This window comes from Clupea harengus, chromosome 17 (assembly GCF_900700415.2).
Source record: "Clupea harengus chromosome 17, Ch_v2.0.2, whole genome shotgun sequence".
In the NCBI taxonomy this organism is placed as follows: domain Eukaryota; kingdom Metazoa; phylum Chordata; class Actinopteri; order Clupeiformes; family Clupeidae; genus Clupea; species Clupea harengus.
Window position 1 is genome coordinate 22,917,041 of NC_045168.1, and position 18,820 is coordinate 22,935,860.

At 42.0% G+C, this 18,820-nt stretch overlaps 1 protein-coding gene across 2 annotated transcripts in view; it reads right to left on the reverse strand.

Annotated features, from left to right (window-relative positions):
- The window catches only part of cntnap2a (contactin associated protein 2a), a 270,768-nt gene that overhangs the window by 138,675 nt on the left and 113,273 nt on the right, over positions 1 to 18,820 (reverse strand). For both annotated transcript variants that reach the window (XM_031584073.2, XM_031584072.2), the window contains exons 4-8: positions 14,649 to 14,796; positions 10,300 to 10,503; positions 9,559 to 9,743; positions 8,096 to 8,239; positions 4,723 to 4,981 (exon numbers count right to left, since the gene is read on the reverse strand). In XM_031584073.2, coding sequence (XP_031439933.1) covers positions 4,723 to 4,981; positions 8,096 to 8,239; positions 9,559 to 9,743; positions 10,300 to 10,503; positions 14,649 to 14,796 — 940 coding nt within the window. The remainder of the gene's footprint in view (positions 1 to 4,722; positions 4,982 to 8,095; positions 8,240 to 9,558; positions 9,744 to 10,299; positions 10,504 to 14,648; positions 14,797 to 18,820) is intronic.

The following is an 18,820-nucleotide window of genomic DNA, read 5'->3' on the forward strand; positions in this document are numbered from 1 at the left end:
CTGGCGTCTCAATGACGCACGTAGCAACCGTCTACCTGCTTCTTTACTGAAAATATCATAGCAATGAGTGCAACATAGCAATCGTTTGACATTGAGGGCAATATGATTCAGCTAGTAAACAATAGTACACCTAGACTATGGACTTGCCAGCACTCAGTCATGCTCAGCAAGTGCACACACTGTAGGCCTACAGCAAAACAGTACAGTACAGTAACTTAACCATAACCATCCATGAATGTAACACAGTAGCCTGTAATATATGAATGTGGCCTTATGATATACTAATGATAGTGAGTATGAAAGTAGATCATAGTAGTCATTTCACCTATTTTCTATATTTGGCTTATATTGTCTTGTTGACAATGTGTGATCTTTTGTTTTTGTGTGGACCCCAGGAAGACTAGCAACTACTTTGTGCAAGCTAATGGAGATCTAAATGAAGAATAAAGAATGAATGATTGATGTTTTAAGAAAGAATGTTGTACAATATTAGAATATGGCAAACTAACACAATTCATTTACATGTACAATATTGTTGTTTCTCAAAAACTGAATATTTTTCTAGTGCCAAATTTGACCAGTAAATAATGTTAGCCTACAAAGTTTTCAGTCTGCCACCGATCTTAGAAGTGGAAAATCACTGGCAGTCATCCTCTGGCATGTCAATTTCAGTTTTGTAATTGAGAAAGCTGCAGTGTTGGGATGTGAGGTTGAAAAGCGGCACCCTCATTAGTTTTGAGTAATAATAAAAAAAAAAAGCTTCAGTCTAACACACAGAGATCGCCTTAATTTGGCACCGCCATGTGACAAGTCAACCACACCAATCCAACACTAGGCTAATAATGTGTCACAAATATATATTGCAAGATTTTAACATGAGGCCAATATCGGTTTTATATTAGCTATTATTTTCTACAGTTTTATATGTAGTATTATTCATGTGGGTGTGTATGTATGTAGTGTGTGTGTGTGTGTGTGTGTGTGTGTGTGTGTGTGTTATTGCTAGTTGTCTGTGTGCATATGTGTTCCCCCTGTTCTGCACAATTAAATAATTAGGCAACATCTCAAAAGTTGAGGCATCCTCTTGACAACAACAAGAAGTAGCTGTATTTCCATGGCAACAACCTTGGTGCACCACCATCTAATTATGACTAATTATCCATTACTGAGAGAAGCAATAAGTAGATGCTATCAGCTCCCACAAAATTAAGATTAAATGTTGAACAGCTCTTACAATATTCACAACACAACTAATCCCTGCTGGTCTGCACAATACACAAAGATGAGAGTGAAATGATAATAACCAGCATGCCTGCACACCATAGATATCCCTCACTGGTCTTATATGCTAAACTGTTATCACGCAAAATCTGCCTTATGCTCTCTATGAGCGCTTACATCTATGGGAATCAGCGTTGCATCATTGCATTTCAGTGGAGCAAAGACTATATTTGAACAGAGATTTTGAGCTCTTCGCACACATGACCGCTGGAGGAGAAGGTATTATTTCTCTTCTGCACAGTCCTAACACATACATAACACACACACACACACATCACACACACACAGACACGACTCTCTTTCTTTCTCTCTCTCTCACTCTCACTCTCTCTCTCTCTCTCGCTCTCTCACACACACACACACCACACACACACACACACACAAAGAGAGAGAGAGAGAGATAGAGAGAGAGGTAGAGAGAGAGAGAGAGAAAGAAAAAACACATACAAGTCCACACAATGGTCCCAACCACAGCCATTTCTCCCGATCCTTACTTCATTACTTACTTTATTACTCCAATGAATAAAAGGCGGGGACCCGGCAAGAACCTATGCTGGGCTAAAGGAAAAGGTGAATGTGTGTAATAATGACAGAGAAAAAAAAGTCAAATAGATGTAGCAATTACACAAGCCTCCCCCTCTGGTCTTCTGCTCAGCACAGACTATTAGGAGGCTCATTTAGAGGCCTGATTGGGATCTTCAGTCACACCCATGGGGCCAATTTCATGTGACGAGCGCAAAAAATAGATATCTGACCCCATTAAGGGAGTGGCCGCCGTTTAGCGAACAGGCAGACCATGGAAGCCCCCCGCGAAGATGGACACTGGCACGAAACAACTGCTATAAACATTCTTAACTCGACGGACTAACTCGCCTTGAAATGGCTGAAGTGACGTAGAGGCTCACTGGACCTGTGACACGGAAAGGCTAAAAGGGAACTCTGACTTTATGACTGCGAGCCGTAAAAGTGAAGGCACTGGGGTGAGAGTGAGCAGTCTGCTGTCTTTCCATGAGAGCCATTCAGGTTTCAGTTCTTGTTGGATGTCTAATATCTGATATCACCATTTAAGAAAATGTCTAATACCAGAAAATTCTCTCTCTCTCTCTCTCTCGCTCTCTCTCTATCAATGTATCTTTTCTCTCTCTCGCTTGCTCTGTGTGTGTGCGTGCACGTATGCACATGTGTATGTGTGACTGTGTGTGTGGGGGAGGTTGGGTAGAGTTAGAGAGTCTCAGATAGAACTGTGCCTACGTAAATAGAACCTTTGCATACCACCATTGTAAATCAGTGACTGGGACTCCCAGAAAAACCCATGTGGGCTCGTGGACCAAATCAGCCAGGTCAGAGACTAGGCACCATGAAAGGCGGCTGAAGTTTATAATTTTATGAGCTGAATGTTAAAGCTAATGGAATGGTGCTCCAAATAGGGAGTGCTGCTAGAAAATGTATGCTAAAAAGAATCAATTTGTGTTCCACTGGGCTTCCATCAATTTGATAGAAAGCTCCTGCTGTGCTGGCAAATGAATAAACATCTTTAATATTCCTCTGACTAAAATATTCAATGGCAAAACACTGCAGTAATAGAGAGAGAGAGAGAGAGAGAGAGAGAGAGAGAGAGAGGCCAAGCATAAAATACTTGAGTATGCGTCTTCAGCCAATACCAGTAATATGGTTAAGCAATATTATAGCTTTTCTCAGTCGCCTCAAATCATCCTTAACATTTTCAAAACTGTAACTGCATTTCTCAAAACAATTAGTACAAACAGCAGCACACAATGGAGTATCTGCTAAAGCCTGTAACTTATTCACAATGCGTTTATGTCTCAAAAGTAAATTATTAAGTCAATGAATATGTCAGTGCCACCAAAATGCTTTTGTAACCAAGACAGTCAAAATGTTATCAATATAAAATGATATCCTGGAAGTGTTTTCCTTATTTCTCAATGTGCTTTTTACTGTGTCTCTATCACTCATAGTAATTTATGAGTTGCAAAACAAAGGGGCAGTCTTGCATGCCACGTAAACGATTTGAGAACCAAGTACTGTTATCCAATCATGATGATCACAAACATTTCACCTTCATTAAGAAAAGAACTTTGAATAAAGTATTGATTAAAATATATCGAACAGTAATCTGCATGCATCTGAACCCACCAAACCATTCCCTAATGCTGTTTTTGTGGAGTGTTTTTGATATTTTACACCGATTTTTTCCAATCCTCATTTATCACATGTAAAGAAATCAAGTTTTTAATGACAAGTAATTTAGCAAACATTCTAAAAATACCATGTCATTGAAACTAATTACGCACATGATTGACACTATTGATAATAATAACTGGTTTAACCCATTTGCATGTGTTGACTTACTCAATAAATAGATAATTGTGGGGGTAGGACTCAACAGCAGACAGATGCACATACCCATGCAAAAGCATTTGGAAAATGTTCAAAAGAATGAGAAATTGCCGTTTTGGGAAACAGTGTTGAGTATTATAATTCTGATCTGAGAAATCTACGATAGCAACTGAGAGAAACAGTAAGCAAACGACAGAATAAATCTTCTTCACAAAATAGCAATACAACGCAGTATTACATATGAATTACTACAGAACCTTCAGTCACTGTAAGGTTGTTGGTTTGTTTTTGGTATGAGCCTATTTTCACCTCTGAATATAAAATGGCAAATATATCTGAACACACTGAGAGAACATTCTCACAGGATACACCGGGTCGCGTTGGTTTGGATCTTTGCTTGGTCATTGTTAAGGTGGTCACAGAGCATTTTCTATGCACCAAACACTGTCTTGCTGATGTCAGGGCACAGTTCACAGTGAAGTCAATTTTCTTTCCTTAAAAGTAAGGGAGGATTCTAAACAGCTGGAGCTCAATTAGCCTGGAGGTTAACAATGTAAGAGTACCTATCCTTTTTCTAATGGGCCATTAGAGCAGAGAAAATGTGTGTGTGTGTGTGTGTGTGTGTGTGTGTGTGTGGAGTGAGAAGGGATTAAGTATCTGTGGGAAGGTGGTTTTGGAAGAAGAAGTTAGAATGTACGAAAAATGTTGCTTCGTGTGCACTTTACACTCCTCTTTCTCAAGGGCAAACCCTGTTGTAGGATATAGTGTATGTTGTCGTATATACCCGTGTTTGTGTTGACGAAAAGCAGTGTAGGCAACCTCTCAGAAATAAATGTATTCGTGTGTGTGTCTCTCTGTGTGTCTGTGTGTGGATGTGTGTGGATGTGTGTGTGTGTGTGTGTGTGTGTGTGTGTGTTTTCTGTGTCTGTAGAAAAAAGAGGATGATGATGATGATGATGATGATGATGTAAATGTGAGAGTAACTGTGGACACATCAGTTTTGCTGTGCAGTGCAATCCACTTAAATGCATTCACCACTTTAGTCTGGAGGGAGTACCAGCACAAGCATATGGCAGAGCCTACCTGAGGACATGTCTATCTCTGTGCTTTTCTTCTGAGTCGCGTTGATGTGGACGCTGACCTTGCCCTCGATCAGGACCAGCTCCAGCATCCCGTCAGCCAGTGCGCTGAAGAGCAGCAAGCCGTTGGGGTTCCACGTGCGGAACTGGAACCCTACGGAGACCATGTTGTGTTCCCTCCGTCCCGGCAGCTGCAGGAAGCTGGTGGCGTTGAAGAAGACGGGAAAGGTGTGGGACTCCACACAGGAGAAGCTCAGGTTGCGCTGAGGAGAGAAAAGAGACGACAGCGTGTTCTGCGTGTCTCTGTGCTGTGCCAGTGTTTCTGTACTGTGAATCATAGTCACACATGTCCTTGATAACTTGTCACTGTCTAAGAAAAAACAATAAGGTAGCGAATCCTTTCAAGTGAGGGTGGTGTTGTTTCCCTTGAAGGCATTCAACAACTTCTGACTACACAGCATCAACATCTGCTACACCCAAGGGCTGACTGCACACAAAGCTGTCTGGGTTTTTCCATTGGAAAGAAGCCTCTAAAATCTACAGTATTCATCTAATACAAACAATCCTTTCAGGTAGTTTCACCTAATTCACATAATCAAACAATATAAATATACACTAATTTCTGGCTAGGCTAGAATTGATAGATAGGCACATTCAGGTGTTTATGGTACTCAAATATGATTTACTCTTCAAAATATTTCCATTCAGTTTCTTTTCTTAACAACTTCCCATGCTATATAGTGTTCAATATAGAGGACTCAGGCTAAGCCAATGCCAGGTTGTTCTCTCTACAGCTTATATGAAAGGAAGGTGCTGGAGACTGTGCAACACAAGCATGTCAACCAGCCTCTCTAAGTATACATATCTGCAGTGGGCTTGATAAGCTTATTTAAAATGGCTGTTGTAATTTTCAAAATTATCAGCCTGGATGATTAAATTCAGTTGAAAACCCAATCAGAGCTTTTTATTCTTGGCTTACCACGTATATTATCTGGAAACATCATTTTCTGGACAAGGGCCAACTCAAAATGACTTTGGATCAGGTAAATTATTTTAATTAACAGGAGAGGAAAATAGGACTATTATCTGTAAGACTTCACCAACTGTTCAGTTCTAAACACATCGTGCCTGGCATGGTGATAAACCACCGAACACGTTGCTGTGTTCGGCATGGTCAGTGCAATACATGTTTTATTCATCATGTATGAGCCGTCCCGGAAACATATCAGTAGGTGACCTGCAGTGACCGCAGGGAACGCTCCCAAACCTAAAGCCCACGTGCTGATCCCAAGCCAACACAGAGCGATCAAACACATCAAAGGCACAGTTGCCATACAGTCCACCACCATATCTTCAGATGCAGCCTGGCTGGCTATTCAAACGGGGTTGGCACCTTGAAGAGGTCCTCCATCCAGGGTTCAATTGCAATGGGCTCTCTCATGCGGAAAGAGGACTTAGCCGCTGATCGCTGAGAGAGATGCTAAAGCATGTCCACAGCTCTGTGTTAAGATCTGAGCTAAAAGGGAGGGTGGGGGTGAGTTTCCAAAAACATCTGTAGAGATCTGCTCTTCCACAGCTCCTAATGGAGTTGTTTAGCCAAATCTGGTGGAATATATATATAGTGATAGTGATATATAAACTGTAAGCTGCAGGGGAGTAAACATCCAGGGTATCCTTACCCTTAGTAAACGAGGTCAGCTGAGTGCTTTTACCTTCCTAAATGTTAATATCCCCCAAATGCACTCCAGACTAACCTGAATTCTGACACACGAGTCATAATAGTGGTTTAGAATGGTATACTGGTGATACCCCACTGCTTTGAGTTCCAGTATCACGGTTTTACCATTGTATCCTTGCTTCACTTCTCACTTGTCTTTAGCTTACAAACCGAAACATTTGTAATAAGCTGGTTATAAGATGTAATAACCAGCTGGTAAAATGTTACTGAAAAAAATGGGAGACTAACAAGACAAGTAGTGTATCACAGACATACTCTTTCTAAAGGTATAGTAGTGTTATAAATGCAATATGCCACTGTTTTTTGCCCATTACAGCGCATTATGTATTAACTGCTTAACATGCTTTCCTATGCTTTGCTAGAGGTTTATCATAAATAGGCCTTGATTCTCGTCACGGCTCATTCTCATCTAGCAATATGTTTAACTAGATTTGAGAGCAAACTCTGATTTGCCCAACATCTGGCCATGGAGGAAAACATGCATTTTTCCAGTGTTGAAACAGGTGACCCTTTCTGTGGTTTCAGCTGTCCTGTGGGATTGGTGTTTGGCAGGCTTTTAAGATTTTCGCCCCGAGCATAGCATTTCCATTTCACGAGGCATGATGCATACTTAGATGGGCACTCAGGACAAGACGTGTACACTTAGAGCAGCAACCTCTCTGCTTCGTTTCACTTTGAGCAAGGCTGGAATTAGTCTAGGGAGATACAACAGTAAACAGAATACTTGAATGCGTAAAGGTAGAGCCTGAGACATTTTTACCGAGCTCAACATATATCAAAGCAGAATATGGAAATGCCAGGAGCTTAGAACTCCCTTTCACAGACTTATAACATACATTATAACGTATAGGCAAGCCGACGCCTAAATGGAGCTAAATCAAAGAACACATGTCCTGAAGTACACTGAAAAATGAACTATGGGTAAAATATATCTTCAAGAAATTACCTTTTATTTACTTAAAACTACTAGTTTCCCAAGTCATATGTGTATATAAGTTGTCATTACTTGCTTCATTTAGAAATTAAGCAAGTTGATGCAACTTTAAAAACTCTAAGCAAACTGTTAAGCCTTAAACTTTTAGGTTAAGACTGCCCCTCATTCATTACGGAACAATTCCTATGTAACAGTATTATATCAAACCCCTCACAGAATACAGGATTGTGAGAAGGATACAGAATCTCATTGATACGTTGATATTCAACAGACCTTACAATGATGCAGTAAGGAAATTCACTAATGCATTATTTGTGTAGAAAAAAAAGTTCCCCTGGTTTGTGGTGATTTCCCTCCCTTCCTTCTTTTAGAGAACTTCCCCTTTGTTTTTCCTCAGTGGAAAAGGAGCCTGGCAATTTTTATAACGGTGTGTACCTCTTTTATTTAGTGGGATACTGTCTTCAGCTTAAGTCTTGGGAGTTAAACTCAGCTGAGAATGAATGGGTCCACTATAAATGTTCATGGCCCTGAGATGTTTAATTGCTCAATTCAGTCTGTCAATAAATGCATTCCTCACTAACTCAATGAAATTGCATTTCATTTTAAAGTCCAGAGTAAATAGGTTTTGGGTAATTTTGGGTAAAAAAAAAAAGGTTGAAACAGAAATGGAAAGGAAAATGATCAGAAAAAACAAAGAAGACTCACAAAGCTTGATACATCCAGTTTCTTCCTCCTGGCAAGGTCGGTGATGTTTTCGCCGTTGTAGTTGATGCTCTCCATGCAGCCTTTGAAGTTCTTCCTGCCGCCAGTGGTGGGCTTGCCAGAGTACGGCATGCCTCCAAAACTCAGCTGCAGACAGGAGAGGAGAGGACAGAAGAGGAGAGAAGAGGAGAGCATAGGAGAGGAGCATCTCATAAAATGCACTGGACAAAGCCTTGGTACTTCCTCAGTGACCTGGCTTTAGAAAAGATTATTCAAACAGCCCTGTCTATCTTTATGTACAGTATGTCTTTATCTCTGTGTGTGTTTGTCTGTCTGTCTGTCTGTCTGTCGCCCCTGTTTGTTAATTTAGGCTAGTCTTACCTTAAAATAAAGAGAATTTCAGGGACACAGAATATTCTACAGAGCTCTAGCTCTATTCCCAGGTATAATCATACCAGGACTTTTTTGAGGTATTTCAAAATCCAGTTGAACTCAAAAATAGCAGAATGCATCTAACTCAATTAGCCTGTTGTTTTTAAGTGGTCCCTGGTTCAGCCGCGCAGATAAGTGATTTGGGAACATCAATGGGTTTATTTCTAGGCCAATCAGATAAACAGATTTTTAACTGGACTCCATTAATCTTTAACCACATTAGCTGCACTATTCTCTTATGTGTGTATTTAGTGTATTTATTGATGCGTTTATTTACCGATTGCAAATTTTTCATTTTCAACGCATAAAATGTCTATCTACACAAACTGTCAAAATAAAGCATTTGTATTCATTTCAGCCGTTTGATCATGTTACAGTCCCACAAGAAATTACTGCAAAGGATTATAGAGTGTTAGGAGGCAGATGTCATTTCCGTGGTATCAACACATACTGTCATGGGGCAAAATCCCTAGAGTTTCACACTGATCATGGCAGAGAGTCTTGCATGAGAACAGTGGCTCTTGGAATAGAAAATGTGAACTGTGACTATAGACTTAGTGTAATACTTACGAAGTTTAAAATGACCCCTGTATTGTTTTAAGAGTTGAGAACTAATTAATGACCTGATTAGGGACTGAGCGAGGGACATTACTGTATTTTATCTGGCAACTGTGTATGGCCATTTTATTGATGCTGAATACTAGTGTATGAATGCTAGTATAACCAGGAAGTATAATATTACTGTATTCACAATCTGTTTCATTATGTTTCATTTCCTAACTAAACACAAGTAATGGATTTAGTGGAAGGGATATAAATACAAATATAGAAATTAAAAAACAAGATTATGTTTAACTTGATCAGTGTTCATCAAATGGTTGTTCTTCTCCATGTTTTCACTGTCTGGTGTTGTTTTGTGTAATGGAACCTCTGCCCGCAGCCAGTATGCTGTCAGTCAGCGGCCGTTTTTTGCAAACCTAGCCTCGGGTCATGTTTGACCGCAGCGGGCCCCTCATTCCCTCGCGCACTTTTACCTCGTAGTCCAGGTCAAGGTGGTCAAACTCCCCGTTGGCACGGAAGTGCTGCGTGTGCTGGTCCAGGGTGAAATTAACATTCCTCCGATAGCGCTCAATCACCACCGAGTGCCAGTGATGGTCGTCCAGGAGACTCCCACTCGTCACAGACGTGTGGCCGAGGATCGAGCCGTACTGATTGCTACCTGTTGTCCAGACAGCAAAAAATAACAAGGAGTTATTGCCCTGCACCTCAGAGAATCAGAAGAGAATTGTAATGTTGTTGTGGGGCAAGCTTACTTTGGTGAAAACCTATGAAAACTTCAGTGGTCTCTTCAAGTGAAGCATCACCCATCTAATCTCTAGCTTTGCTTTGATGTATATTTACCCCCCACCCGCCCACCTCGTCCCACCCACACACACACACACACAGACATCATATTCCATCAGGTAGATGAGGATATATGAGGTTACCGAGGATCTCAACTGAGCTAAACTCAACCAAACCCCCACTATCATCTCCTGAGAAATTTGCATGCAGCACACCACACTGTGGTACCACGACCCCACCACGACCCCACCAAACCCCCATGGCCACAGTACAGGCCAGCTCCAGTCTGCCTCTGGGGGCTGAGGGAGTACATATCAGCCTGGCCCATCTTCCCATCCCTGACAGCCCTGCCTGACACACGCGGTGGTGGTGGTGGGGGGGGGGGAGGGGTGGAGGGGTGGAGGGTCACAGAGGGCCCCCCGGAGTCTCACCCAGGTTTATCTGCAGCACCAGCTTGGCCCGCCGCAGCTCCAGGGTGATGTAGTCGCCCTGCTGGCCCTCGCCGTGCAGGATCACGCCATCGCTCTCCGACGTCTTGAACTTGAGGGAGATGACGTCCTTCAGGATCTTCATCTTCTTCATTTTGAAGCGGTACGAGATCACCCCCTGGCCGTCAAAGTTAATCACATCCGACCCTGAAAAAGAGAGGATGCAGCAGGGTGTGAGAAAGAGAGAGAAAGAGAAGGAGAGAGAGCGAAGAAGCGGTGGTGGGTTGAGAGGTTGGGGGAAGGTGGTAGTTGATGTGGGGCTTACAGGCGATTGGGTGTCACGCCCATTTTAGGTAAATGATGAGTTGAGTGGCTGGGCGCGGGATTGCTCTGTGCAAAGCACGGTTCAATTCACAGATAAACTGCAGCTGGATGCTCTTGATAAACTACAGGGAGGCGAGAGGGGAAATGCAGCCCATTCCCACCTGCTGACAAAGCCCTCTTGCTTACAGCTCTGTGGCAGGTGAATGTTGACCCCTGTCTCAACACTGATTGATACCTTTAAGCTTTATGAACACATAAAAGCTTTATAGCCTCCTTCTATCCAGCCCCCCCAATTTACTCCCGTGGTTGCTGTGGTAATAGAAATACATAGAAACATTATGATTGGCTATTGACCACAACATGATCATTTGTAATACCAGATGGTATAGGAAAATTGTACTGGCAATGTCAGCCTTTGAGGAAGCATTTAAATCCCACAACATTGCCTCATTAGTTAAGATAATTATAACAGGACTAGTGATTACAGAGAAGCATGGACCACTATAGTTACATTTCTCTGTAGTGTAAGATCTGCCAAACTAACCCCAGTGGGCAACATTCTTTTACAACAAAGACAAATAGTTTTTAATGAAATCAAATGTATTCTAATTTTTTTCCAGAGGCTTTTCCACTGTTTTCTGTAACCGACCAATCCCATTGTAATAACTGCAAATTTAATGAAAACTAAATGTTTAAAAAGAGTATTAAAAACTGGATACAGCAAAATGCTAATCAAACCAAGGAACCCAAATTCAGGAGAAGGTTTTTTTCTTATACAGGTGGCTTATACAAATATTTAGACGTATAACACCCATGAGGTGAGGAGATTTATACATTTCCATAAATGGCAGAAGAAACTATTATAAATGTTTGCTTAAGCACTTCATTAAACCCAAAGCTCATACAAACATTCTATGCAATATCAACTGTAAATAAAACAAAATCCTGTTTCCGGTAATGCCTTCGTCCTTCAGGTCTTAAATGTCATTGCTGCAGTTACATTTTTTTAAACAGTACTATGAAAATCACTGACAATCCTAATCACTGGCAGTGCCAAGTGGGGAGAGTTACTGCAGAGTCCAGCTTCACTCACTTCATCAGGTATGGACTGGCCATTGGGAAGTTCAGGATTTTTTTCCGGTGGGCGAGGGCCAGTCAGTTTTTTATTTTTAAACATTATTTAGCCCAAAGTGTTACAGCTTTGATGTAGCTGATACAGACATTCAAAAGACAATCGTATTTGCAGCAACAGTGCTGGTGCAATCTAATAGCAATGAGGGTTCAGTCAGTTCATCGTATGTGCTATCAAAACTTCAAGAGAAAGGAACCCCACAGCCAGCTGTGTAGACAAAGAGTGGAAGAAAAAAGCCTTTGTTGGCTATCACCGGAAAGTGTGCAAACATCACTGACTTCCACAGTCTGCTGCACATGATGGGGAGTTGCAAAGAGGCTGGAGCATCAGAGATGAGTCAGGCTGTCTAATGCTAGGTGTTGTGAACAAGCTAAATAAACGTATTAAAGAGCTAAATGTATTCATCCACTTTTAAAAATGGTTTCAAAGGGTCCCTCTGCAGATGTCCAACCATTTCCAAGGTTTAATTAGTAAGTGACGACAAAACAAACGTTTAGAGTTCATGCTGGATTTCTCTAAGGCGCTCAGACTTGAAATGTCAAAGACTTTGTTTGACTATAATGGGTTTAAGTAAACATGTAGATTTGTTAAATTGATGAAAATGTTATGAAATAATGAGAATGAGATGCTCATTTCTCAAGATTAGGCGTACTCATCCATGCTTTTTTTTTGCATTATAGTGAAAAGATTATTAGGTATAAAATATTTGATAGCCTTGAACACTGAAAAAGAAAGGGGAAGGAGGGAGCAGGAAAACAACACAGATTCCACAGATTATAGCCGAACACAAGCAAGTCAAATAGCAGATTGTGGTTTTTAATGAATGATTCATTGATCAATAAACATGTGTCACTTCGAATTTGGCACGTCAAACTCAGGCCATCTGACAGCATTTTCCCAGGCTGCTGTCAGTTGCCAGGCTGCCTCTGCCCTACATCAAGCTCATACTAACCCTAACACCACCGACGAAAACAGACCAGTGTGTCTGGCAAAGTAGGTTCCCTTGAACAGGGCGCATACGAGAAATAATTGTATTCACAATCCGCCGCTCAGCGAGAAACGATTACAGTGGTAATGTGTGACTGCATGTTGTGTCAGGGTGTGCATGCAGCATGCTCCCCTGTGCACCCAGCCCACCACCACTAACACCCCCCCCCCCCCCACACCCACCAGACACCGGCGAGTTTCTCCTTGAGTCGGCTCAGAGGCGCATTCATCCATTCTCCCTGATCAACAAGGTCAGGGAACCACATTCATTTCCATTCAGTCCTGTGTCTCCCGGGCTGCCTGTGCTCGCGTATCTCTCTCCCGTTATTATTATTTTTCCCCTTCCATTTTTTCATACTTCCGCTGACCAAGATGAGTGTCTCTATTTTCTTTCACACATGCAACATGTTTGTTTATTTTTTATTTCACTTCATATTTTTTCTCCCTCCCTCTGCAGTCGGTCCGTTGGGGGGGGGGGGAAAGCAGTCTGAGGAAAAGGGAAAATGGTATATTTAATAATTTTTTACTCATGCACTGACGAGATAGGAGGCAGAGAGAGAGAGATATAGAGAGAGAGGGAGAGAGGGGGAGAGAGAGAGAGTGAGACAGAGAGAGAGAGAGTTGAGGGGGTTGCTGATTCTTTTCTTTACTTTTTTTTCCATTTTTTAATCCAGTTTGAGACGGCAGTCCATCTTTATCAGTGTCAGCGATCGGCTGCATGTGGAGGAGCGTGAGGGCATTCCACGGCCCTGTGAATAGGGACGAGGCGCTCCCTGACAGGAAAATTATCACCGGCATCCCAGGGCTTTCACGAGGATGTAGACGGCTTTGAGAAATGATACGTATCTGAGCCACGCAGGCTCCATCCATATCTGTCATAAAACGCAAAAAGAAATTTGGAAGTAGTCACAAGTCAGTTTTGTTTACCCACTCGCTTTTTCAAGAGTCAGTGCGAGAAGTGGTGTGCGTGACTGCAATATTGTTTTTTTCACACATCTGAAAGAAATGTATTTGCAGTCTTGCTTTGATGTAAATAGAAAAATGCTTAAGGGAAACACCCAAACGACTTTTGTAACACTCTGATTCCAAGCGAGCTATCTGGAAGCACATCTATTCTTCCACTTTGATAAGAGCGTAATCTATACGACGGAAAATTGCATTGCTGTCGAGAGAAGATCCCACATGTCACTCATATGACTAATTTATGCCGCCTTAATTGAAATTTGTTCTCAAAATGGATTTAACAACACTTAATAAGATGAATGTGATGGTTTGTCATGGCCCCTCTCCCTTAGTGAAATCGAGATGTGTTGTCGCTTCTTGTATGCAATTTCATCTTAATTAATCTCTCTCCGGAAATGTTTGGAAACGGATATGAGCCCAGATGCAATCTGGAAGTAAATAAATATGTGACCATGCCACATTGCTAACCTTTATAATGTCATTCACGTGAGGCCAAATCATCTCTCGCTCCCCCACAAAGACTACAGATGTTGAAATCATCTCTCACTCCGCCACAAAGACTACAGATGTTGAAACAATCTCCTGCTCCTCCACAAAGACTACAGATGTTCAAATAAACTCTCGCTCCTCCACAAAAACTACAGATGTTCAAATCATTAAGTAGAACGGAAACTTTCTGACCTCTATGATATTGTGGTATTTCCGTGACCATACAATTCATACAGTTATTAACACTGCCAAGTATAGCTCAGCTGTGAACAGTGTTCTCAAATCTTCTAGATGAAAAATGAAGAAATATAACCTTTCAGATGTACGCAAAGATTAATAATTGAGAGCTCCTTAAGAGCTTTTCTCAACATGCAACATGCACCTGATTTTCAGCCACAAGTTATAGACAGATATCAGTCTATCTACGAGTAAATAAAAGGGGAAGGTTTGTACTCACAGTAAGCACAGCCATAGATCTCGATCCGCAGGCCAATGCGTCCTTCCATGCTCCAGTCCAGAGGAACGAAGCGAATGTATCGAGCCACAATGGCATGCTGCAGATCATGGCGGACCACACTCTCCGTGTTCGAGTTTCCTGTGAATGCCTGGGGAAAGAAAATGGTGATCTTATTACAAGGAGTTATATACACAGATATCGATGAATTATAAGTCCATGATGTCATTGTATTCACCATCACTGCAATTCTGCAGTTTTGTGGCAATAGTTGGCTGTAATTTGAACTGTACTTCATTTTTCATAAGCATACAGTTTATGTAAGCAATACATTTGAAAATACTTAAGGTAAACTGTGTTTACATCCTGATAGTAGTCAAAGAAAAAAGTGCTTGTATATTTGTACTTATCTAGGCTCTGTAATCAGCAATTGGTGAGACCAATCAGGGAACGTTTTAAGAGACAGGCATCTCTGCCAGACAATTAGTAAGCACGTGACCAGTGTATTGAAGTATACACACTTCTGCCAGTTTCATGAAGTCAAAATCATGCCACGCAGTCACCTCTCCAGTCAGCCCCCCCCCCCAAAGGTCATCATTTGGATTTACTCCATCTCTGAAGTTTGAGTGGGGGGGTGGGGGGGGGGTAGCAGGGAGTGTCGGCTGGGTCCTCAGCTCTCACTGAAGTCGGTGGGCACCAGGACCAAAGGGGACATGAGAGGAGGGGAGATGCAGAGAAACACTCCTCCACTCCCGAGCCTGCGGGGCCTGGGCGGTCAGTCGTCAGATGCAGGGGGATGGAGATCTCTCTAGTCCCCCTTCACTTCAGCGGTGGAGAAGGAGGGGAGATGAAGAGACGTGTGGGATGGGAGATAAGCACTGAAGCGCCACAGAGGCGAAAATGATGTGGATTACGGGAACGGTAAGAAAAGTGACTTGGAAGGACTGGACCCTATAGGATAACCAGGGAGCTTTTTGAAGGGGAACAGTTGCTACCATGAGTTACTTTGTGAGGGGACCTAACCTCAATGTTTGCCCAACAGCTTACTGTGAAGAAGAACACTTTGACTTCAATGGTCTGTCTCTCGGGACCATCAGTCCATTTCCCCTACTTTGACATGATGACCTTTTAATAGATGTATTTTTAGAGTGGAGCCTTTCGAGGGGCAAACAATGTTCTACATTATGGTCTCAGCTGACTGGTTTTGTATGGAGCTACCCCCCCCCCCCCCCCCCCGCAGTTCTCGCAACTAAATGAAAGGAAATTCTTTCTTGCCAGGTTATTGCTGCATTGTACTTCAAAACACTGTGTTATCTCATTTCCCTCTGTGAACTGCTTTCTCATCACAACTTTGCATATAAGTTCTGTACTCCGAAGTGGGGAAGAACTCAATTCTCTCTCAATACTCTTACTCTTACCAAGGCCTTAAACTGTCAGAAAGTGTGTAATTAGTTGGCCAAATGTGAAGGCACCCTGAGAGCTTAGCTGTCTGGCGCGTTGCTAAACCAAGCACCTTCACAATTTAAGACACAAAGGCTAAACTAAGATAGCAGCCCTTTCATTAACCGCCCGGCCCAAGTTTAGGTGTCAAGCCAGCTGTAACTATCAGACGTTCCACATTTATTGGTTTCCCATGGTATAATTAATGCTACTGCCACATTTGTGACTGGGATTCAGAGACTGCTGTGGGTCTTTCTTTCTTAAATGGCTTTGAAAAGCCTTGGGCAATTCAGACTGCTTTAGAAGGTGAGCGCACCATATTGGCATCTTCAACAACACCTTGAAAGTTCAAAGTCAAGGGAGTACAGACACATCTTGAAATGTTAAGAATGGCTAATTAAGCGATGACGATGCCCATCAGAGACTGTGAATGCTAATCTTAGATCAGTGGCTACTAAGAGTGAGACATTTGTCATTGAAAGTGCATGCATAATGAGGATCTTTTCTCAAATTTCTCAAATTAATGTGGGCTTCAATACCCAAACCCTTGACAAGCAGTCCTCTTCCAGGTTTAACTACACGGGAGTCCTTATGACAGATAAACAATAACATCCATTGATTCCGATTATTCAGCAAGTAGACTTGTGCTGCCAGGCTCTTTCATGTTTTCTAAATTGAGTTTCTTCTCCCCCTCCCCTCTTTCGGCGGTGCGAAAACAAGATGATGATCCCTGAGGAATCGAGATTCTGTCCTGTGTGTCTGCATGGCCAGAGAATAAAGGAACGTCTGCTAGAGTTCCATTCGTCGCTCTGGTGAAATATAAATCTTAAGTATTTTCTGGTTTCACACAGATTTGAGGCTTGGAGAAATGAGCTGCCATCTTATTATCTACTGAAGATTATTGGTGAGCAAACCATAAAGGAAGAAGGAAGCACTACTTTGATGGACACCGACTTAAAATGACTCCAAACAGCGAAGCTGCTACCGATGCTTTTTGTACCTCATATAGATTATATGGTGCTGTGCACATTTAGAATCTTTGCTGCTACAGTAGATTTTGATAGCAACCACATCAGAATGCCGATTTAGGTGACAGCAAACCATCATTGCATTCAAGTGCATCCTACAGAATATATGCTTCTCTGCATATAGAGAATGTTTAGTTATGTTGCAGTAGTAGATTTCCATGGCGACAATGACCATGTGCAATGAGCAGGGAGGAGGCGTATATTTGTGATTGTCTAATTTAATAAGGCACTGTTTAAAGAATGAATTTCATTTCTTTCAATAACATTGGGGCAGAGCCTTTATTACTTTCATATGTCACAATGGCCGACGAGAGACAGCTTCTTAGGTAGACTTTGAGTGCATATTTGGGAAATGGGGTGGCAACATAAAGTAATAATATATGTCTTAAGTTGCTCAGTGAAGACGCAGCTGGGTTGTTTTAATGACATCCCTGCCGACTCATGGCCTTGAGTTTTAAAACAGTAGTCCAGAGAATGGGAGGAGAAATGTTGCTGCAAAAGGAATAAAAGCCAGGCCCTGGCCGGCTATTTCAGAGACCATTATCTCTCTTCTTACAGGGGCTGGTGCCGGCCTTCTCTTTTACCTGCTTCAGGTCACTTCTGAGGGATGATACAGAGACTCTCTTCCATTCGAAGAGACTTGTGCCAGATTGACAGTGTGATACATACTGCATGTGTGTCAGACAGTCAGAAAGTTCCTCTGTCACCCATCTCAGTTGCCTACCAAGAAACTTGGAGAGAGATTTCAGGAAGTTCTGGGACGGCCGTTTCTGACAACAGACTGCAGACATACCAAATAGAGGGATGCTACTCATTTGGACTGCCAGAGAGGGCCTTTGGAAAACTGTACCTTTTTATAACCCGAAACAACCCAGTCTAGTTGTGCAGGCTCATCAGTAACTTCCCTGGAGCTCTTTCCAGTGTCTTTAAATGAACCCGAACGTCCTAGCGGGATTAAAGACAAGAACTGCTCATTTCTTTTGATGGGCGTTATCGAATTAGGAGTGGAATTTTGGAATAGAGAAATAAAAGAAATGAGTACTCTTATCTGAAATGAAAAAAAGCAACAACTTTCTTGAAGAGACGGGCATTCCATCAGCTTGCTGGCTGGCTGAATATTAAAGCGTTCAAAGAAGTCATTGTAAAAGATGCCTAGACTACTGTATGAGGTCCAGCCAGAATCAAAGTAGTTCTGCGGAGGTGCAAATTGATTTCTTCAAAGCCCAAGTTATGGTCCACTTAAAATTCAAGAAGTGGTACGATGCATACTATTATCTATGTGTCAACATGGTGGGACATAAGCTAAACTGACAGATAACTCATTACAATAGTTGTACAGAAATAATTTTAACAACACTCATACATTATTCAGACCTTCAACTTTCACTTGCGTCTCCATAGTTGGCACGCCCTGCTGGCAGGTTGGAGAGAGGGTCGTAATGTGAATTCTAAGGCAGGAACATCAAATGCCTGCAAGCACCATAGTTAAAAAAAATAAAATAAATAAAAACCTCCCCGATCCCCCTTGTTATAAGAAAGGGAATCATAGAGACCCAGCTACAAAGACAATATCCTGCGGGCGCCTACTGATCTCAGCGGGGGGGACAGACTTGGCACTTTGTATTTGCATGTTTTAGTGCATTAATCACAGAAGACACTTCTTTGGCCATTGTGCTCCATATATAGAAGCACCACAATACTGTTGGG